Here is a 23,562-nt window from a genome sequence, read left to right on the forward strand (position 1 = left end):
TTGAATGTGGTTGTCAGAGGTATACACTCAGGGGCCACTTTAATAGATACACCTGCTCGTTAGTGCAAATATCTAATCAGCCAGTTATATGGCAGCAACTCAATGCATAAAAGCATGTAGACACTGTCAAGAGGTTCAGTTGTCCAGACCAAATATCAGAATAGGGAAGAAATGGAATCTTAGTGACTTTGACTGTGGAATGATTCTTGGTGCCAGGTGGGGTGGTTTGAGTATCTCAGGAACTGCTGATCTCCTGGGGTTTTCACCCAGAACTGTCTCTAGAGCTTACAGAGAATGGTGCAAAATACAAAAAGATATCCAGTGGGTGGCAGTTCTGTGGGCGAAAATGCCTTATTAATGAGAGAGGTCAGAGGAGAATGGCCAGAATGGTTCAAGCTGACAGGAAGGCAACAGTAACTGAAGTAACCATATATTACAACAATGGCGTGCAGAAGAGCATCTCTGAACTTACAACTCGTTGAAACTTGTAGTGGATGGGCTACAGCAGCAGACAAAAATAATGGAGGTACCTAATAAAGTGTATGCATCTTTGTTGTATCTCTGTTGAGTCAAATGGCGCATAGTCACTTTGACAGCTAGTTCAGTGTGATGATGTTGCTCAGCTGGCAATCAAAGCAATTCTGTGGGAGAGGCTTATAATTTACAGAGCTTCAATAGTCAGTTCAGAGCCTGCTCTGTGGAGTATGTTGGTCTGGACAGATCTTCTCCAGGGAAGTCTGGACAGAGTGCTAGGGATCCGCCAAGCCCTATCGATCCCAGGGGATTCTGGATCACTGTAGTCTGGACGTCCACCTGCCATGCTGAAGGAAGGCAGCTTGCAGATAACTAATTGAAACTGTCTGAATCCATTTCCCTAAAGTGTTCTAAATAGAATACTAGGATGAAACATCTTATAAAGATAAAAGCTCATTCATTGCAGTAAATCAAAAAATGTGATTTTATTTGTTGTATGTTCAAATTAATATTAAGGAATAAACTTATTTATTTCAATCAAGTTTCAACATTTACAACCGTTCGCGAACTCAGCGAGGATTTCATTGTTTCCCATGATTCTCTTGTTAAAAACAAGTTTCATTGCAACATCCATCAGAAGCTTAAAACTATCTACAAGCTAACTGATAAAGAAAACCTGGCATTTAGCATGACTATTGAAGTCATTAGGCATTTTTTTGCTGTTAAAACTGTTTCCAAAGTTGTGCTAGACATTCCCTTGGCTCCAGGCCTTTGTTAGCCAATTTGATCTCTGTAAATCTATCTTGTCGCTCCTTAGATCCCAGCTGAAGGTCCCAACTGAAATATTTTTCCAGCAGCGAAGTAATGTCCTCACAGACCCTGGCTGCTCCTGGGATGTCTTCTGCCAACGAGACCTGCTGAGGCTCTTGCCTCTTGCCCATAGTGAGGATACCAGTGGCTTGGTTCTCTAGACCATGAAGAAGATGGTACAGGCGCCTCTGGAAGGGCTGGACATTTGCTTTCCTCTTGCCCACAGTAAGGATGCCAGCTGCATGGTTTCCGGTTCCATGAAGGAGATGAATAAGTTCACAGGAGCAGGTTTGCTGACGGCAGCACTTGGGGACACTGGAGGAAGCTTGGAGCAGAGAGCAGAGCAGTGCCAGAGTCAGAATAACACACAGTTTCTGCAACAGCAAAGAAATACAGGAACACTTTAGCTGAAATAAGCCACTTTAAGATGGAACTGTGATGTTCAACACGTTGCTTTGGATAATTGGAAATCAAGATTTTGTGAATTGTAGTTGATACATTAATTTCATTGTCACATGAACTGAAAAATCTAATTAGGGAGAGCTGTTTTATTGGAAATGCTCTTGTTCAGATGTGACATTACATCCCCTCACATCAATGTAAAAGGGCAAAAGAGCTTTCCCCAGTATTCTGGACAATATTCGTCTAAAATCATAAAAAGCAGATTATGTGATGATTATGACAATGCATTTTATGGGAACTTGCTAAGTGCCAAGTGGCTGCCCAATTTCATATAACAGTGATTATATTTTAAAAGAATTCCATTGACGCATATGATGCCCTGCAAAGGACCTAGAAGCTTCTATTTAAATGTAAATCTTTCCACACATTTACTGTTTGGTGCCTTCAGTGTTTGATGCTTTTATTGAAGATGTCAGCATCTGCAGTATTTTGCTATTTTTGCTTAACTCATTCCACATTAGACTAGAAAACAAAAATGAACAATGGGCACCATCATCTGCTGTGTAATGGCTAGCTTTGTTCTCGTGATTTCATGCACGCATTAAGCTTTTTGTGTAAGTTTTGGCAAATGCAAAGTGTTGGCGTGATTTTTGATTGTTCTGAGTGCTTTACTTCTCTGATTACTGAGTGGCACTAGACAAGTAAATATATGCATGAGGTTCTTTATCTCAATTAAATGGAAGATGAGTTCTACTAAAATTAAAGCAAATGACTGATATAATTCAGCTATAGCCACACCTGTGGGTATGCAGTAATGGAAAGCATTGTTCTAAGCATATATTTTGTGCCCATATATTTAAGACTACAATTGCATCCAGATTTTTTTGTGCAAAATTTAAATTTTCCTTTTTTGAAGGTTTAAGTTTCAATTTAGTCTCTTAGCCTATTATTAAAAGCATCACAGCCAAAACCACACCTCCATAATAATGGAATCAGTCCTGGTTGCCATTTGATAAGTTTGTTCAAGTTGAGCACACCTAATAATAATGTGAACATCCTTGACTCACTGCAAGTGTTATTAATGATAATAGAAATTAAGCCAAAGCAGTAGATCACAGCAGGGATGTGACACCAATGTACATCTCCGGAACTCAGGGTGGAGTAGAGGGAGGGAGAGAGGGAGAAAGATGAACAAAAATAAGCAAAGTGGAATGCAGCCAGGGGGTGGAATGTAAAGAATGGCTGTAGGAAGATATAATAATTTAAACAAGGAAAACAATTGATACAAAAATATAATTCGTCAGTAAAGACGTACGGGAAAATGGGAATTGGACAAATGGTTCACCGTAGATGAAGTGAAAAAAGTCTACAATCATTGCTCATAAAAAATCAATAAATACATGAAACAAAAGAAAAATATCACAGTAAAGTAAAGAGAGCAAATAGTTCTCATGGGGTAAATATTTTATTTCTTTGCATTTTCATTCATTCGGAACAGAATGATTCAAATAGCTTAGTTTCAATCTTCTTGGTCAAAATTACAATATTTAGTCAACAAATTATGTAAGTTGTAAGATTCTGAGTTACATCAAATCTGCTGTGATTCTTTCATATAATGGAATGTGTCAACAGGCTTCGGCGAGAGCAGGTGGAGGCTCGAAGTGAATTATATTTTTCGCTTTCTTTGTCGATTAGTACATAGCTAGTGCATTCAGAATGGATCCAGGGTTAGTGATATATTCTTTGTGTGAGATATCAGAATTCTGGGAGACTTCCAGTCTCCCTGATAACTACATCTGCACAAAGTGCGTTGAGCAGTGGCTCCTTCTCGATGGTGTTAAGGAACCGGAGCTGCAGCCGGATGACCATCGGCTCGTAGGGGAAAATGAGGTGACAGATAGGGGCTACAGGGAGGTAGTCACCCCTCGACTGCAGGAGACAGGTACCTGGGTGATTGCCAGAAGAGGGAAAGGGAATAGGCAGCCAGTGCAGAGTATCCTCTGTGGCTGTACCCCTCAATAATAAATATAACACTTTGGATACGGATGGGGGGACAACCTACCAATATAAGCCACAGCAACATGGTGTGTCTCCGTGGCTCAGAAGGGAAAGGGGGCAGTAGAGACAGGGGATTCCATAGTTAGAGGAGTAGACAGGAGATTCTTTGGAAAGAGATACACAGAATTTATGTTGCCTCCTAGGTGCCAGGGTCAGGAATGTCCCGGACTGGGTCTGCAACTTTCTAAAGGGGGAGGGTGAACAGCTGGAAGTTGTAGTACATATTGGTATGAACAACATAGGTAGGAAATGGGTTGAGGTCCTGAAGAGAAAATATAGGGAGTTAGGTAGAATGCTGAAAAACAGGGCCTCAAGGGTAGTAATCTCTGGATTGCTGCCTGTGCCACTTACCAGTGAGGGTAAGAGTAGGGTGTTTTGCCAAATAAATGCGTGGTTGAGGAATTGGTGCAGAGGGCAGGGTTTCAGATGTCTGGATCATTGGGATCTCTTCTAGGAAAGGTATGACCTGTACAAAAAGGACAGGTTACACCTGAACTTAAGAGGAACTAATATCCTTGTGGGCAGGTTTGCTGGAGCTGTTGGGGAGGTTTAAACTAAATTGGCAGGGAGATGGGAACCAGAGTGATAGGGCTGTGGATGGGGCAGTTGGTATACAACTAGATGCAGCGTGCAGTGAGACTGTGAGGAAGGACAGGCAGATGGCAAGGCAAAATTGCAGTCAATAGGATGAGTTGAAGTGTAAATGGAGGCAAAATCAAAAAGGGTGATGAATAGAGGACCGGAGGTGTTATATTTGAATGCACGCAGTATACAGAATAAAGTAGATGATCTTGTAGCACAGTTAGAGATTAGCAAGTATGATGTTGTGGGCATTGCTGAGTCATGGCTGAAAGAAGATCGTCGTTGGAAGACTAACATCCAAGGATATTCATTTTATTGAAAGGTCAGGAAGGTAGGCAGAGGCAGTGGGTGGTTCTGTTGGGGAAAAAATGAAAATAGAGAAAGAGGTGACATAAGATCAGAAGATGCGGAACGCTTCTGGCTAGAGTTAAGGAACAGCAAGGTAAAAAGACCATGATGGGAGTTATATACAGGCCTCAGAACATCAGCCAGGATGTGGGGTACAAATTACAATGGAAGATAGAAAAAGCATATGAAAAGGACAATGTTACCATGGTCATAGGGGATTTTAATATGCAAGTAGATTGAGAAACCTCTTGCCACACAGCACGTCATTCAGGCTCCAGAACTTTGATCTTGCAATCTCAATTCTTCGTCTAATTTCTGTATCACATCTCCCATCCTCTGTGACCATCTGTCCCAAGTACACAAACTTCTTGACTTGCTCTATGCCTACGCCGTTAATTTTGATACTGATGTTGGGGACTTCTTTCTTCCGTGATACTACCATTATCTTCGTCTTTGCAGCATTTATTTTCATTCCAAATCGTTCTCCTTCAGCATTTATCTTATCGACTCTTCTGAGTAACTCGTCCTCAGTCTCATCTAACAACACTGAATCATCTGCATACCTCAAGTTGTTCACCGTCACTCCACCAATTTGGACACCAGCTTCATCATTCAGCACCCTGAAGATTACCTCTGAGTAAATGTTAAATAATAAAGGGGAGATAATGCAGCCCTGGCGAACCCCTTTTTGGATCTCAACTTCCGGTGAATTCCCACCACTAGTTCTTATTACTGCCTTCTGATGCCAGTACAGACTCGCAATCAGTCGAACATCTTTCCTGTCCAGCCCCAAGGAGTTCAGTCAATTGACCAGCTGTTCATGATTGACTCAGTCAAAAGCTTTTTCTTAATCCAGGAAGCACTCGTAAATGTCTCTTTTTTTCTAGCCCTCGTTCCACAATCATTCGCAGATCAATGTTCTGGAGCCTGAGTGACGTGCTGTGTGGTAAGAGGTTGGACTTTGAGTTGCATTGTAGAAGTTGGAAATGCTACGTCTGGAGCAGTCTGTTGTATGGAGCCGAATCGTGGACCTTATGCAAGGAAGCGCAACGATGACTGGAGGCATTTGACATGTGGTGTTTAAGGAGACTGCAGAATATTAGATGGGTGATGAAGGTCAGTAATATGGAAATGTTGAAGAGAGTGAGGAGAGAAAAGGAGTTGCTGAAGAATGTGCAGAAAAGGAAGCTGGAATATGCCGGGCACTTGTTAAGAGGTGGTGGACTGCAGAAATTGTTATTGGAAGGGATGATAGAAGGAAAGAGGGAAAGAGGAAGGCAGCGAACCACTTGGTACAATAATATGAGGCAATGGATTGGGTTGAGTTATGCTGAGGCCAGAAAAAGAGCGCAAGGTCGAAGAAGATGGAGGTGCATAGCCGCCAACCCCAGATTCGGGACGGCACCCACTGACTGACAGACTGACTGAGATTGAGAAAATCAGGTTGATGCTGGGTCCTGAGAAAGAACTTGTAGAATGCATATGAATGGGTTTTTAGAGCAGCTTGTGATTGAGCCCACTAGGGGAAAAGCAATTCTGGATTGGGTGTTGTATAGTTAAACATATTTGATTTGGGAGCTTAAGCTAAAGGAATCCTTGGGAGGCAGTGATCATAATCATAATCATTTTGCAACTTGAGAGGGAGAAGCTAAAGTCAGATGTACCAGGATTATAGTGGAGTAAAGGGAACTCCTGAGGCATCAGAGAGGAGCTGGCCAGAGTTGATTGGAAGGGGACACTAGCAGGGATGGCGGCAGAACAGCAAAAGATAGAGTTTCTGGAAGCAAATTGGAAGGTGCAAGATAGATACACCCTAAAAAAAGAAGAAATGTTCTAAAGGGTGGATGAGGCAACCATGGCTGACAAGGGAAGCCAAAGACAACCTAAAAGCAAAAGAAATGGCATATAATATAGCAAAAGTTAGTGAGAAGTCAGGGGTTTGGGAAACTTAAAAAAAATTAACAGAAGACAACTAAAAAAGCCATAAGGAGACAAAAATGAAATATGAACACAAGTTAGCCAATAATATAAAAGATGATAAAAGTTTTTTTTCAGATATATAAAGAGAGTAAAAGAGAGGCAAGACTGCTGGAAAATGGCACTGGAGACCTAGTAATAGGGGAACAAAGAAATGGGTGAACTCAATAAGTATTTTGTCTCAATATTCTCTGTGGAGGACACCAGCAGTAAGCCAGAAATTCGAGAGTGTCAGGGGGCAGAAGTAAGTGTAGTTGCTGTTTCTAAGGAGAAGGTGCTTGGGAAGCTGAAAGGTGTGAAGGTAGGTAAGTCAACTTGACCAGACGGACTACACCACAGGGTTCTGGAGGCATTAGTAACAGTCTTTCAAGAATCTTTAGATTTTGAAATGGTTTTGGAGGACTAGAAATTGCAAATGTCACTCCACTCTTTAAGAAGGCAGGGAGGCAGAACAAAGGAAATTATTGGCTAATTAGTCTTTCTCAGTAGCTGCGCAGAATGTTAGAGTTGATTATTAAGGATCGGATTTCGGGGTACTTGGATGCATTTGATAAAGTTGCCCAAAGTCAGCATGGTTTCCTGAAGGGGAAATCTTGCCTGACAAATCTGTTGGAATTCTTTGAGGAAATAACAGGCAGGACAGACAAAAGTCAGTGGATGTTGTTTACTTGGATTTTCAGAAAGCATTTGTCAAGGTGCCGCACATGAGGCTGCTTAACAAGATAAAAGCCCATGGTATTATAGGAAAGTTATTCGCATGCATACAAAATTGGCTGACTTACAGGAGGCAAAGAGTGGGAATAAAGGAAGCCTTTTCTGGTTGATTGCTGGTGACCAATGATGTTCCGTAAGTGTCAGTGTTGGAACCACTTCTTTTTACTTCTATGTCAATGATTTGAATGACAGAATTGATGGCTTTGTGGCCAAGTTCGCAGATGATACAAAGATAGTTGGAGGGGCAGGTAGTGTTGAAGAGGACATAACAGATTAGGAGAATGGGCAAAGAAGTGGTAGTTGGAATGAAGTGTGGGGAAGTGTATGGTCATGCACTTTGGTAGAAGGAATAACGACATAGACTATTTTCTAACTGGGCAGAAAATTCAAAAATCCATGGTGCCAAGGGACTTGGAAGTCCTTCTGCAGGATTCCCTAAAAGTTAAATTGAAGGTTGAATCAGTGGTAAGGAAAGCAAATAGAATGTTAGACTTCATTTTGAGAGGACTGGAGTATCACGAGGAGGTAATGCTGAGGCTTTATAAGGAATTGGTTTGTCGCCACTTGGAACTTTGGGCCCTTAATCTAAAAAAAGATGAGCTGGTATTGGAGAGGGTCCAGCGGAGATTCACGAGAATGATTTCTAGAATGAAAGGGTTATGGTATGAGGAGCGTTTGAATGCTCTGGGCCTGTATTCCCTGAAATCTAGAAGAATGAGGGGCAATCTCATTGAAACCTATCAAATATTGAAAGGCCAAGACAGAGGATGTTTCCTTTAGTGGGGGAGTCTAGGACCAAAGGACACAGTTTTAGAATACAGGGACATCCATTTTGAACAGAGATGGGGAGGAATTTCTTTAGCCAGAGGGTGGTGAATCTGTGGAATTCATTGTCATGGACAGCTGTGGAGGCCAAGTCATTGGGTATATTTAAAGCAGAGGTTTATAGGTTCTTGATTAGTCAGGGCATCAAAGGTTATGGAGAATGGGGTTGAGAGGGATGATAAGTCAGCCATGACAGAATGGCAGAGCAGACTCGATGGGCTGAATGGCTAATTCTGCTCTTATGTCTTATGATCTTTTGATCATATAAATTGTGCCCAGACACTAAGTTACTGGTCGTGAAGTATTCTCGGTATGTCAACAATTTTTATAAAGTAAAACATTTAATGGTTTAAAATAGTTTAATTGGGTACAAAGAAATGCATGCTTAAAGATGATTCTGACACCCAAGTAAACCACAAGACCATAAGACATGTAGGAGCAGAATTAGGTTATTCAGCCCATCAAGTTTGCTCTGCCATCCCTTCATGGCTGATGTATTGTCCCTCTCAACCCCATTCTCCTGCCTTCTCCCAAAAACTAATTTAGTTAGAATACAAGAATCAATTATCTGACAAATTAATTATTTGAATAATAAATTAAACTTAAAATACTTTTGACACAATAGACCGCAGGTACTGGATATGGAGCAAGAATTAAAGAGCTACAGGAACTCAATAGGTCTGGAAACATCTGTGGAGGGAAAGGAGTTGACAATGTTTCAGGTCTAGACTCTGCAGCAACCCCCTGCAGTTTGATTTTGCTTTGTAATCTTTGTGATGCAGTAAGCTTGGCAGCTAGTTGGTACACAAAACAACAAATAAACAATAATTAATCTATTTTAGCACATGTTCATTGAAGGATAAATATTAGCCAGGTCTTCCCAAAGTTACGACAGGATTATATTCCTGAGAACGGTTCGTAACTGGAACAGTTTACAAGTTGGAAATGCGGCCATTATTGATACATATTAATATATGTACATATATTGGCAATATATGTCAATAAAAACATAGCCCAAACACAGGCAACATATATTTAAACCAAGGTGTTTAACTCAACCACTCAGGTTTATTTGCAAAATGCAATGATATTGCTGTCGACGGAGTTCCCACACTGCAGAAGGTACCCACAGCTACCTGTGAATTCATCCCACTGGTCTCTAAAATGCGTGATGATATTTACGGACTGTACATAAATCAAGCATTCATAACCTGGAGAGAACCGGTACAAAGGTTGTATTTTTGGATTCAGGTCTCAGGAGTGGAACTTGAATCCACAATCTTCCTCCTTTGGAGGTATTAGTGCTAGTTTCCTACGAAGCACAGAAACAAATGAGTCACTTTGGAAAAAGAATTCAATTAACCATGTGTAAGATAGGAGTATCGATGGAAAGGGATAAGCAAGTGATGTTTCATACCCAGACCCTTCATTCACCGTGATGAAGGGTCTCGATCTGAAATGTCATCTGTTTATTCCTTTCCATATTCCTTTCTCAGCCTGACCAGTTGAATTCCTCCACCAATTTGTGTGTGTTGGCTCTGGATTTCCAGCATCTGCAGAATCAATTGTATGTAAGATGGGAGTAGTTTGGTAAACAGTTCAATCAACACTTTTGTCAAGAGTGTTTGACTAGAGTTCAGACATTGTCAATCCCCTTGGGCTGAACTGCAACATCAAAAGATATATAAATGCAACCTCTCCTTTAGATGAATTCAAATAAAGCATGTTTGTAACTAAAAAGGCAGACAATAAAATCAAAAGCTATAGTAAGTTGATTACAATTTTCTCCAGCACACATTCAACCCTTCACAATTTCTACATTTCTTCCACTCACCTTTCTTCTCTTTGATACCTCTGCTTACATCCTGTTCCCCTACACTCCCAACTCACCTTCTTTCTCCCTTCTCAAGTCAAGTCAAATGAAGTTTATTGTCATATGCACAAGTTTGGTGGGGTATAGGTGCATCGAAAAACTTGTTTGCAACAGCACGTAGACTCAGACAACACAGAGAACAAAACTATACAAGACGGTGAAGAAAAATACCGTGCAAAACAAGGCACAAACACTCATGAACATTACTTTCATTGCAGTTGTTTCCATCTCCGCGAGTCCTTTGCAGAATTGAGATACCATGCAGAATATTCTTGTCACAGATGTTTCGGTCCTTCTCATGAGCTGAAGAGGAGCAACTCTCTAATCCCATATTTATTGTGTTCTCATTTTTTATACTGTAGCTATCAGCATTCTTTCCTCCGACACAATAGTGTCATTGAAACCTACCACTGGAACAATAAGTTATATAATTTTTCTTCAATGGAAGTATCTCATTAGTTGTTATGCCATTCAGATTAGAAAAAATGGAAACTAGAAAACCTGAATGCACTTGTATTATCTGGAATCACAATGTCACTGTTGGATTTGTTCTGTTAATAGACCTCTGAGCCTTTCAGAGGAAGAGGTTTTTTTTTGCTTATCTATTCTTCTTTTCAAATTAGTTTCATTCAGCTTCACCTGAATAAGTCATAAATCTGTAACCTAGCACTAATTAGCTTCTGATCAGCTAAGGAATGTGCCATTCCTTCCTGGAGATGAGGCTCATTCAATCTTTATGCATATTGCCTTCTTGCAGTTCTTTGTTAGTCAGGGCTTTCACTCTTACAAGCGCTTTCAATGTGATTTTATTATTACATATTTTTGCTGCAGTTTATAAAAATACGTCCTAATTTAAGTTTTGTCTCATGTTCACAGATTTCAGTAATATTTTGTTTAGTTATTGTGGAAAAATAAAGAAGTTCAAAGACAACATCGAGGCATATTCTTTGATGGTATTTTGTAAGGGTCAAAAAAAAGTTTACTGAAGTTTTTCTATGTTAATTTTTTACCTATTCATTATAATTCTTACTGTTTTCATTGGTAATTGTACGTCAGAATATCCATGAAACACAAATATTAGCAAACTGGGTAGCCAGCTTCATCAGTTTCCAATAAGCCACTGTACCATATCTGCGGCAACTAATTATTTGTTCTGAGCTTTTGAACATTCTCCATGCATGCTTGCAAACATTTTTGTCTTGTTTTCAGATCAATTCTAATTCTAAGTGGTTTTATCACAAAGCAACCTTGGAAATAAGTTCTGCAGAAGTTTTGATATTTAAAGTTCTATATTCAGATTTAACCTCTGTGGTGTTCCCACGTCCCGACAAAGCAGCCCTTTATTTTCTCACTTGGTTTACAAGGAGTGAAGAAGTGCTAAAAAGTGAGAAATTGACATTGATCCAGTAGCTGAGACCTGAAAACTGATTAATACATCCATAACTCCAGAGTTATGGGGAGTTGGATATTGGTATTGGTTTATTATTGCCATGTATGCTGAGATACCTTGGAAAAACTTCTGTTTGCGTGCCATCCATGCAGATCATTCCACACACAAGTAAATTGAGGTATTAGCAAGGAATCATGGGCTCTATCACAGGCACAACTGTGCCCATCGATGAGGACATCTTCAAGAGGCATTGCTTCAAGAAGGTAGAGTTCTAACGACTCTTACTACCATTAAGAAGGAAATACAGGAGCCTGAAGACCCACACTCATTGATTCAGGAACAGCTTCGTCCCATCCAAATTTCTGAATGCCCCCTGAAGTCCATGAACACAAATTTGTTATTTCTTTTTTTGGCACTTTTTTTTCCTGAAGGTTATAGTAATTGCATACCTTTGCCCTCTTCTGCTGAGGAAGAAAGAACAAATTTCACGACATAGAAGTAAGTGATAATAAACCTGATTCTGATGTTGATCGCAGAATAGTCCCGCAGCTACAGAGAGAGTATGGTATGGATGAATAAATATGGTGCAAGAGCTATGGCAAGGAAGATTGGGAGATCAAGAATTCATATTTAGTGTTTGAGAGATTTGATAAACAGCAGGATATAAGCTGTCCTTGAGCCTGGTGGTACATGTTTTCAACTTTTGTACCTTCTGCCCAAGGGAAGAGAGGAGGAGAGAGAATGTCTGGGATCAGAGGGACCTTTAATTATGTCGACTGCTTTCCCAAGGTGACATTAGAAGAAAGTGAGGATAGAAGAAAATCAACATTTATTGTATATAATAGAGTCATAGAACACTACAGCACAGAAAGAGGCCCTTTGGCTCATCTAATCTGTCAGACTATTAATGTGCCTAGCCCCATCAACATGCACCCACACCATAACCGTCCAAACCTCTCCCATGCAGATACCCATCCAAATTTCTCTTAGAAGTTGAAATCAAACCTGAATCCACCACTTGTGCTGGCAGTTCACTCCACACTCTCACCACCCTCTGAGTGAAGAAGATCCCTCTCACGTTCCCCTCAAACAGTTTACTTTTCACCCTTAACCCATGACCTTTGGTTCCAGTCTCACCCAACCCCAGTGGAAAAAGCCTCCTTTATATTAGTGTGTTTCTTTTTGCCAATGGCGCAGTCGTTGAGTATTGCCAATTATAAACTAAAAGTTTTAGTTTAATATTTATGCTGTGGGGTATGCCCTGAAGCACAAATACACAGAGCTCTCTCCTGCTGCTGGAACATGATCCACAGGCAGATGCCCGGGCATTGACTCTGTCGACCGGGAACCAAACACTGCATCTACCAGACTCAGTAAAATATAAATGAGAACACATCACATGTACAGAATGCAGGAAAAAGAGAGATGAATGTTACAATTATGAATGTTATCCATCGTACTTGTGATTGGAAGAGAATCTTACCTTGGTAAATTTCTTATCATCGACCAGCAGAGAGTTAAAGATCAAGTTCAAGTTTAATTATCTTTCAACCATACATTGAAAACAGCCGAACGAAACTGTTCCTCTGGGGCCAAGGTGCAAAACACAGTACCTACAGTCACACACAGCACATAAAGCTACAATAACAGAAAAACATACAGTCACAAAAAACAATATATACACACACAAATGTGTGCGTGTGTGTGTTGTTTTTTGTGACTGTATGTTTTTCTGTTATAACTTTGTGTGTTATTTGTGTATATATTTTTTACCATTATTAAGATATTTTAAATGTTTAGTTCATTTTTACGAACTAATTTCATTTTTATCAACAGTTCTGACAGAGTGGATGCAGAGAGGATGTTTCCTGTAGTGGGTAAGTCAAGGACCGAAGGGCAGAGCCTCATAATAGAGGGACGCCCATTTAGAACAGGGATGAGAAGGAATTTCTTTAGTCAGACGGCGGTGAATTTGTGGAATTTATTGCCACAGATGGATGTCGAGGACAAGACATTGAGTATATTTACAACAGAGGTTGATAGGTTCTTTGTTAGTCAGGGCGTAAGTATTACGGGGAGAAGGCAGGAGAAATGAGTTGAGATGGATAATAAATCATCCATGATGGAATGACGGAGCAGACTTGATGGGCTGAGTGGCCTAATTCTGCTCCTGTGTCTTATAGTCTTAAAATGCAACAGTCACAAAATGCAATAAACTTTAACTTGCACAAGTCTACTCCACAGCATTAATAGAGTCATACACCATAGAAACAAGCCATCCTTGAGTACACACTGACCGTCAAGCAGCCATTTACACTAGGCTGACACTAATCCCATTTTACTGTCTCTACATTTGCAACAATTTCCCCCAGATTCTTGGAAGTATTTTTATTGCTAGGCTGGGCTGTCAGTGTATGTCAGGGACCTTGTGCTCAGAAGCAAGGATGTGCCCATCAAAGAGCAGCCTTCTTCCTGAGAATCTGCAGAGGCATCATATTCTAACCAGAGCTCTGTGTTGACCAAGCTATTCAGGGCCTCAACACTGTCAACACTGTGTATTGTGAAATATACGTGAAGCGATGTTGGGAAAACCTTCAGTCACACTCTTGTACCCGGAATGTTCTATCTGTAGACATAAAGCTTACATTGAGTCTGCACTATAGATGCACCATAGAGTTGGAATTGGTTTATTATTGTCACATGTACTGAGGTACAGTGAAAAGTTTGTCTTGCACACTGTTCATAAAGATCAAGTCATTACATAGCGTTAGCACAAGGTAAAGCGATAATAGAATATAGAACAGCTACAGAGAAAGCGCACAGCAGGTATGCATCATGGCTTGGTAAGGCAACTGCTTTGCCTGAGACCATGAGAAACTTCAGAGAGCCATGGACACCTTGAAGATCAGCCCTCCCTCCATAGACTCCGTCTACAGTTCACTTCCTTGGTAACGCTGCTAGCAGAATCAAAGACTGCTCCCACTCTGGATGTTCTACCTTCTCCCCCTGCCCCCCGCATCAAGCAGACGATGCAAAAGCCTGAAAGCACGTATGACCAGGCCCAAGGAGAGCTTCTATCCCACTGATTTTAGACTATTAAACAAATGTCTTGTGTGACCACACCATCTACCTTTTCATGGCCTTGCACCTAGTTATCTGTCTTGCACTGCACTTTCTCTGTAACTGTATTGAACTGAATTGACTTTATTTCTTACATCCTTCACATACACGAGGAGTAAAAATCTTTACGTTACATCTCCACCTAAATGTGCAATGTGCAATTTATAGTAATTTGTAATAAATAGTATGTACAACAGGACAGTCATTATAACATAGAAATACAGTTGTGTCAGCATGAGTTCATCAGTCTGATGGCCTGGTGGAAGAAGCTGTCCCGGAGCCTGTTGGTCCTGGCTTTTATGCTGTGGTACCGTTTCCCGGATGATAGCAGCTGGAACAGTTTGTGGTTGGGGTGACTTGGGTCCCCAATGATCCTTCGGGCCCTTTTTACACACCTGTCTCTGTAAATGTCCTCAATAGTGGGAAGTTCACATCTACAGATGCACTGGGCTGTCCACACCACTCTCTGCAGAGTCCTGCGATTGAGGGAAGTACAGTTCCCATACCAGGCAGTGATGCAGCCAGTCAGGATGCCCTCAATTGTGCCCCTATAGAAAGTTCTTAGGATTTGGGGGCCCATATCAAACTTCCTCAACCATCTGAGGTGAAACAGGCGCTGTTGTGCTTTTTTCACCACCCAGCTGGTGTGTACAGACCACGTGAGATCCTGGAACACCCCATTCTGCATTTCTACCTCAGTACAGATATGAGAAAGTGATCTGTATGCATGATATGCAAAACAAAGGTTTACAATGTACTCAGTACTCATGATAATAATAAACCAATTTATCAATTTACCAGTTCTGAAGTTTTCAAGTAGGTTTCTTCCATGTCTCCCAATGTGCTGCTCAGTCCATGACAGAGCAGTCCCTCGTGTTCTGCATTCAGTAAGGGCTGAGTTCATGCATCTTCACATAAGGGAGGAGGAAGTGGCAGCTCAAGTTCTAGGTTTTGCCAGTATTTCTGGCAGCCCTGCGTGCTGGCAGTTACTGACAACTGGCCATTGGTTTACTATTGTCAGATGTACCAAGAAAGTGTGAAAGAGTTTCCTTTGCATGCCAACTGTACAGATCATTCCAACGCAATAGGTTTCAAAGGTTCATTTAACATCAGAGAAAGGTATACAGTATACATCCTGAAATTCTTTCTCTTCACAATCATCCACAAAAACAGAGTGCCCCAAAGAATGAATGACAGTTGAGTGTTAGAACCCCAAAGTACCCCCTCCCACGCGTAAGCAGGAGCAGAGCAACAACTCCCCCTCCCCCACCAGCAAAGAAGCATTGGCACCCACCACCGAGCACTCAAGCGTGCAGCAAAGCATCAATAAAGTCACAGACTTGCAGTACCCCAAAGACTACTGGTTCACCCAGTAATTCAACATACCACAGGCTCCCTCTCTCTCCCTAATAAGGGAAAAAGAGATGTCTCCGTTTCAAAAAAATAACAGGATGCAGAATATAGTCTTACATGTAGATAGAAATTGCCGTGAAGTTAGACAAATTAACTATAAAGGCCATGATGACATAGATTGAGAGATTAAACACTACTCTTTATCATGTAAGAGGTCTGAACAAGAATCTCGTAACAGCAGATTAGAAGTGGTCCTTCAGCCTGGTGGTATGTGTTCTCACAATTTTCTACCTTACACCTGATGGGAGGGGGGAGAAGAAAAAATGAATAGATTGACAAGGGTCTTTGATTATGTTGGTTGCTTTCCTGAGGTAGTGGGAATATGTAGACAAAGTCAATGGAGGGGAAGCTGCTTTTGTGATAAACTGGGCTATGTTCACAATTCTCTGCAATTTCTTGTGATCTTCAGCAGACTGCACTCATGTGAGATAAAAAGGCTTCCGTTAATAACCTGGGCCTTTTTGTAGACAGGAAAGCTTTCCACTCACTTAACGTGTTGGTTGCTGTGGATATCCCAAAGGTGAATGCAATGTTTCCAGGAAGCACAGATGATTTCTTCATCCTGAGGGAGGGATCCACCTCCTCACATTGCCTGTGACGTGGTATCACCCTGATCTAATAGAGGCTGGGCTGATGCTGCACAGGAGCAACTCTAAGTTCTTCACCAGTTTGAAGTCAGTCATATTGAACAGTATTCCTATGGGCTGTTTACTGTAGTTCAAACTATATTAAAATATGGTTATATGGCACCCTCTGCTGGATGTGACCAGAATCACAGACAACTGAGACGCGTGCACATAATCATGCACCCATCCACACACACATATACATACCACACAGAAGTATAGAAATAAGCACACAGACTACCACACAAAGAGTATATACTCATACACAGGCACAAACATATATACTGTATATCATAAATATACTTAAATACTTACATATATCATCATATACTGTATATACACATTGCAGACTTAGACAAGATATAGACAGACAAATACACACACACACACACACACACACACACACACACACACACACACACAGAGTCAACAGTAAAACGCTTGAAATACATCTGTTAAAAATCTTGATATTATGAACAGAATTTACAAGAAACTTTTCAACAAGGAAGGATGAATATTTTTTATGCCTGAAGTTGATAGGAAAATTCTGCAACAATTTTATTTTTTTATAGAGCTATTAACAGCAGGCCATTAGAGCATAATGATATTTGTCAATGTGATGGTAGCAACAGGCTGCCATGTTCCCAAGCCTGAAGTGCAGCCGAGCATTACGTGACACAGCAAAGCTTCCAGTGATAGTTAACCTTGAAGAAGAACCATGCCTTCTAATGTGGGAGGAGAGCTCTGCCAAAGCCAAGGGAATTCAAGGGCCAAGCAGTTTCTTTCCCCTGGGAACTGGTCTGAGAAAAAAAAATCATGTCAACCTTCTACTGACAATAGTTTAGAATGGGGTGGTGTGGCTCTGTTGGTAAAAAATGAAATTGAATACAGGTACTTAGAAAGAGGTGACATAGGATTGGAAGATGTAGAAATGTTGTATGTAGAGTTCTGGAAGTACAAGGGTGGAAAGACCCCAGTAGGAGTTATATACAGGCCTCGGAATAGTAGCCAGAATGTGGGCTACAAATTACAAAGGGAGTTAGAAAATTAATGTTAAAAGGGCAACATTAAGATAGTCATGGGGATTTAAATATGCAGGTAGATTGGGAAAATCAGGTGGGGCCTGATTTTGGATCACAAAGGAGAGAATTTGTAGAATACCTATGAGATGACGTTTTAGCTTGCAGTTAAGCCCACAAAGGGATCAGCTATTCTGGATTGGGCGTTGTGTAATGAACTGGATTTAGTTAGGGAGCTTAAAGTAAAGGAACCCTTAGGAAGCAATGATCATAATTTGAGAGGGAGAAGATAAAGTCAAATGTATCAGTATTACAGTGAAGTAAAGGGAATTATAGAAGTATGAGAGAGGAGCAGGCCAAAGTTGATTGGAAGGGAACACTGGCAGGGATGATGGCAGAGCAGCAATGGCTGGAGCTTCTGGGAGCAATTTGGAAGGCACAAGATAGGTACATCCCAAAGAAAATGAATTCTTAAGGCAGAAAGATGCAACCGTGGCTAACAAGGGAATTGACTTCATAAAAGCCAACATAAAAGCAAAAGAGAGGGCATATAATAGACCAAAAATGAGTGGGAAGTTAGAGGATTGGGAGCTTTTAAAAACCAACAGAAGGCAACTAAAAAGCCATAAGGATCAAAAGCATGAAATATGAAGGCGAGCTCGCCGATAATATTAAAGAGGATACCAAAAGGTTTTTCAGATATATAAAGACTAAAAGAGGGGAAAGAGTAGATTTCAGACCACTGGCAAATGATGCTGGAGAGATAGAAATGGGGGATAAGGAAATGGCGGACAAATTGAATAAGTATTTTGCATCAGTCTTCATTGTGGAAGACACTAGCACTATCCTGGATATTCAAGAGTGTCAGGAGGCTGAGGTGAGTGCCATTGCTATTACTAGGCAGAAGGTGCTTGGGAAGCTGGAAAGACTTAAGGTACATAAGTCACCTGAACCAGATGGACTTCACCCAAGGATTCTGAAAGAGGTAGACAAAGATATTGTGGAGACATTAGTAATAATCTTTCAAGAATCACTAGATTCTGGCATGGTCCTGGAGGACTGGAAAATTGCAAATGTCACTTCACTCTTGAAGAAAGGAAATTATTGGCCAGTTAGCCTGCCCTCAGTAGCTCAGAAGATGTTGGAGTTGATTGTTAAGGAAGAGGTTCAGGGAACTTGCAGGCACTTAATACAATGGGCTAAAGTCAGCATGGTTTCTTTAACGGAAAATCTTGCCTGACAAATAGGTCAGAATTCTTTGAGGAAACAACAAGTAGGTTGGTCAAAGGAGAATCAGTGCACGTTGTGTACTTGGATTTTCAAAAGGCCTTTGACAAGGAGCCACACACGAGGCTTCTTAGCATGGTATTACAGGAAAGATACTAGCATGGATGAAGGATTGGCTGATTGGTAAGAGGTAAAGAGTGGGAATAAAGTGAGCCTTTTCTGTTTGGCTGCTGGTGGCTAGCAGTGTTCCGCAGGGGTTGGTATTAGAACCACTTCTTTTTATGCTGTATGTCAATGATTTGGATAATGGAGTTGATGGCTTTGTGACCAAGTTTGCAGAGGACATGGTGAAGCAGAAAGTATTGAGGAAGCAGGGAGTCTGCAGAAGGACTTAGACAGGTGAGGAGAATGGGCAAAGAAGTGGCTGATGGAATACAGTGTCAGGAAGTGCACTTTGGTAGAAGGAATAAAAGTGTAGACAATTTTCTAAACAGAGAGAAAATTCAAAAATTTGAGGTGCAAAAGATTTGGGAGTCCTCGTGCAGGATTCCCGAACGGTTATCTTGCAGGTTGAGTCAATGCTGCGGAAGGCAAATGCAATGTTAGCATTCATTTCAAGAGAACTAGGAGACAAAAGCCAGGATGTAATGCTGAGGTTTTATAAGGCATTGGTGAGGCCTCACTTAGAGCATTATGAGCAGTTTTGAGCCCCTTATCACAGAAAGGATGTGCTGACATTGGAGAGGGTTCAAAGGAGTTTCACAAGAATTATTCCGGGATTGAACAGCTTGTCATATAAGGAGCGTTTGTTGGCTCTGGCCCTGTATTCACTGGAATTCAGAAGAATAAGGGGGAATCTCATTGAAATCTCTTGAACGCTGAAAGACTGAGATAAAATGGATGTGAAGAGGATGTTTCCTGTGGGGGAAAAGTCTAGAACCCGAGGGCAGGGAGGTTATGCTGCAACTGTATAGGCTATTGGTGAGGCTGCACCTGGAGTACTGCGTGCAGTTCTGGTCTCCTTACTTGAGGAAGGATATACTGGCTTTGAAGGTGGTGCAGAGGAGGTTCACCAGGTTGATTCCAGGGATGAAGAGGTTAACCTATGAGGAGTGTTTGTGTCGCCTGGCACTGTACTCGTTTGAACTCAGAAGAATGAGAGAGGATCTTATAGAAACATACAAAATTATGAAAGGGATAGATAAGATAGAGGCAGGAAAGTTGTTTCCACTGGAGGGTGAGACTAGAACTAGGGGACATAGCTTCAAGATTAGGGGGAGTAGATTTAGGACGGAGATGAGGAGGAACTGCTTTTCCCAGAAAGAGGTGAACCTGTGGAATTCTCTGCCCAATGAAGCAGTGGAGGCTACCTCAGTAAATATATTTAAGACAAGGTTGGATAGATTTTTGCATAGTAGGGGAATTAAAGGGTTATGGGGAAAAGGCAGGCTGGTGGAGATGAGTCCATGGCCAGATCAGCCATGATCTTATTGAATGGTGAAGCAGGCTCAATGGGCCAAATGGCCTACTCCTGCTCCTATTTCTCATGTTCTTATGTTCTTATGGCACAAACTTAGAATAGAGGGAGGTCCATTTAGGACGGAGATGAGGAGGAATTTCTTCAACCAGAGGGTGGCAAATCTGTGGAATTCATTGCCACAGGTGGCTGTGGATGCCAAGTTATTAGGTACATTTAAAGCGGAGGTTGATAGGTTCTTGATAAGTCAGGGCGTGAAAGGTTATGGGGACGGGTAGGAGAAAGGTGTTGGGAAGGAAGTGGATCAGCCACAATCAAATGTTAGAGCAGACTCAATGGGCCAAATGGCCGAATTCTGCTCCAATGTCTTATGGTCTTATGACACCACCCCTCTGCTAATGTACCTGTTTTACATATTACACTACAGAATGAATGTATCCTGGGTATAATAATTACCAGGACTATTGAAAGGTCTGTCTTCTTTCAGAGCAATAGTGAACTACTAAAAGAACTTTTGACTATCATCAGCTATTCTCGGTTAGTCAATTCACTATGCAATTCTTAATTAATCAAAGATTGCGCTTTATTGTCTGTGCACAAACATCAATGTAACTATGTTGAACCCAATCCAACTCTGTGCCAATACTCACTCAGACCTCTTCTCCAATATATAACACTGAAGTAGAGGATCTCCCGTTGGCCAAGCAATTGATCTCTTTTTCTCCCAGCCCCTGGTATGGGGTTCTTCCTTGTGATAGCTAGTCTCCAGCATTCTCACCACTTTGTATTTGAAGCCCTTCATTCTTATAGGCTTTCCTTATCAGGTCAAAAGTTGCGTTTTAATCTTGTTGGCTTGAGATCATCTGACTGATCTGTATCAGAATCCCCTTGACTGTAGTCCAAGCTAGCACCAATTTATTGCCCCTCTGCAAGAGACCAACCTGTAATTAATGTTTCTTTGTTCTGAATTAGCCAGCTACTTGGCTGAAGTTACCCAGGTCAGACACAGACTCCCCTGTTCATAAACCTGCATGCTCTATCATACCAAAGAACACCCAACAAATAACTTCTTATTTGGAAAGTATCTCCTGTTCAATGGATTATCGGGAGCATCACTGTGCCAACTTTAGAGCACTTTCCTAAAACCTATTCCTGAGCAAAACAATTTTACAAGACAGTTCTCAAAATGGAGGTTACAGAGCAGCTTCACGAAATGGCAGCCTCCATTCCTTCAACCACGTGGCAAGAACAAAGGTAATTAGTTTGTCTACTTCCACTGTCCTTGATGTTTTCTTCTATATTTTAATTCTTTCATGATCAACAGAACCATCAAGTTTGTTTACATCTAATGATTGGTAACAGGGACAGCATAAGAGATTGATAATGAAGTTCAGTACTGTATTCCATGTGCCCTCAGTCTTTTATCAGTTTATTTGAAGATTAAGACTTCATATTTGGCATAGAGCTCATGGAAATCAGTCATTGGTTTATTACCGTTACATGTACCAAGTACAATGAAAAGCTTTTGGTTGAATGCCATCCAGACAAATAATTCCATACATATGTACACTACAGAAAACATAATGCAGAATATAATGTTACTGCTACAGAGTAAGAGCAAATAAGAGCTAATATTTTTGTCTAAGAGTCTGATAGAAGTTGTCCTTGACCCTGGTAGTACATGTTTTCAAGCTTTTGTACCTCCTGCCCAATGGGAGTGGGGAGAAGAGAGAATGAATGGGATGGGATAGGTCCTTAATTATGTTGGCTACTTCCCCAAGGCAGCATGAAATGTAGACAGAGCCAATGGAGGGGAGGATGGTTTGCACGATGGACTGAGCAGCAGTGAATTGTGACTTCCTGTATGCTTCTGAGACCTGAAAAACACTCTCAAATGCTTGAGGAACTCAGCCGGTCAGACAGCATTTATGGAGGGGGAATAAATAGTTGACATTGGATGGGGAAGGGGTGCCAATGTTTTAAAAGACTGTTAGTAGCCATTGGCCTGAATTTATAGTTACTGTACTCCCATTATTTAAATTAATCTTGCTATGGCCAAAGAAAGTCACTGAAAGTGCTTCTTTACACATATTGACCATAAAATACTGGTTCCTTAATCTAATTCCTAGGTATTCTAATTTTAATAAGGGCTTTAGTATTCATTTAAATTGCTTTTATTAATTTTCTTATATCAATCACAGATACTCTGCACATGATCATAGGTAAAAGATCATGCTAAAGGTGTTATGTTGCAATCAAAACTACCTAATTAATGAATGTCACTTTGATCTATTTTCTGTGTAGGCCAAGGGTGAAAACTCAGAACAAAATGTACAGTAAATGTTAATTATTCTTTCAAAGGTAGTAGCTGCTTTCTTTTTGCACTTTTGTATTTAGCTTTATGCATTCAGCTTTGAAAGACTTCTTGGCTTTTAGCATCAATAAACATTCTAATCAATGGGGTATTGAACACTCCTCAATAGTCACGTAATCGTCAGTGTTATAAAGGGAATCGTGTCCATTTAGCATGTCTCTTTACGTCCAATTTTAAGCAGCTCACATTCAGGTTCAGGTTTATTTATTTATCACATGTACATCAATACATACCGTGAAATGCGCCATTTGTGTTAAAACAATCAAGGATGCAAGGACGTGCTGGGGGCAGCCTGCAAGTGTCACCACACATTCTGGTGCCAACATAGCGTGCCCTCAGTGTTCAGCAGAACAATACGCAGCAGCAACAACAACAACAAAATAAGACAACAGCAAGACAAGGCCATTTCCCACCCTCACACACACACACCCCCACACACACACACACAGGCCACTAACCCCAGGACAGTCTTCCTCCCGGTCTCTAGTCCTTGTTTCCAGACTCGCAGACTCACAGACCTCGGACCTCAGACTTCTGAACAAGCCGACCCAGGGGCTTCGACCCTCAGTCCTCTTCTCACACCCCAAGAATAAACTAATTTGATATAAGAAGGCTGTCAGAAAGCCATTGTACTCAATTTCAAAGTGAGTTATTATACTTTTATACTTTATTGTCGCCAAACATTTGATACCACAACGTACAATCATCACAGCGATATTTGATTCTGCGCTTCCCGCTCCCTGGATTACAAATCGATAGTAAATATTAAAAATTTAAATTATAAATCATAAATAGAAAATAGAAAAATGGAAAGTAAGGTAGTGCAAAAAAACTGAGAGGCAGGTCCGGATAT

General features: G+C 40.9%; 1 protein-coding gene across 3 annotated transcripts in view; it reads right to left on the reverse strand.

Moving 5' to 3' along the window:
* Positions 1-954: 954 nt before the first annotated feature.
* plcl5 (phospholipase C like 5) overlaps positions 955-23,562 on the reverse strand; it is a 268,767-nt gene continuing 246,159 nt past the window's right edge. The window contains exon 8 of one of the 3 annotated variants that reach the window (XM_063038099.1): positions 955-1,658. In XM_063038099.1, the coding sequence (XP_062894169.1) occupies positions 1,197-1,658 (462 nt within the window). In that variant the 3' untranslated portion in view covers positions 955-1,196. Of the gene's footprint in view, positions 1,659-23,175; positions 23,304-23,562 lie in introns of those variants that run through there. The other 2 variants (XM_063038100.1, XM_063038102.1) reach the window with 2 other exon arrangements.

Source organism: Mobula hypostoma, chromosome X1 (assembly GCF_963921235.1).
Source record: "Mobula hypostoma chromosome X1, sMobHyp1.1, whole genome shotgun sequence".
Taxonomy (NCBI): Eukaryota; Metazoa; Chordata; class Chondrichthyes; order Myliobatiformes; family Myliobatidae; genus Mobula; species Mobula hypostoma.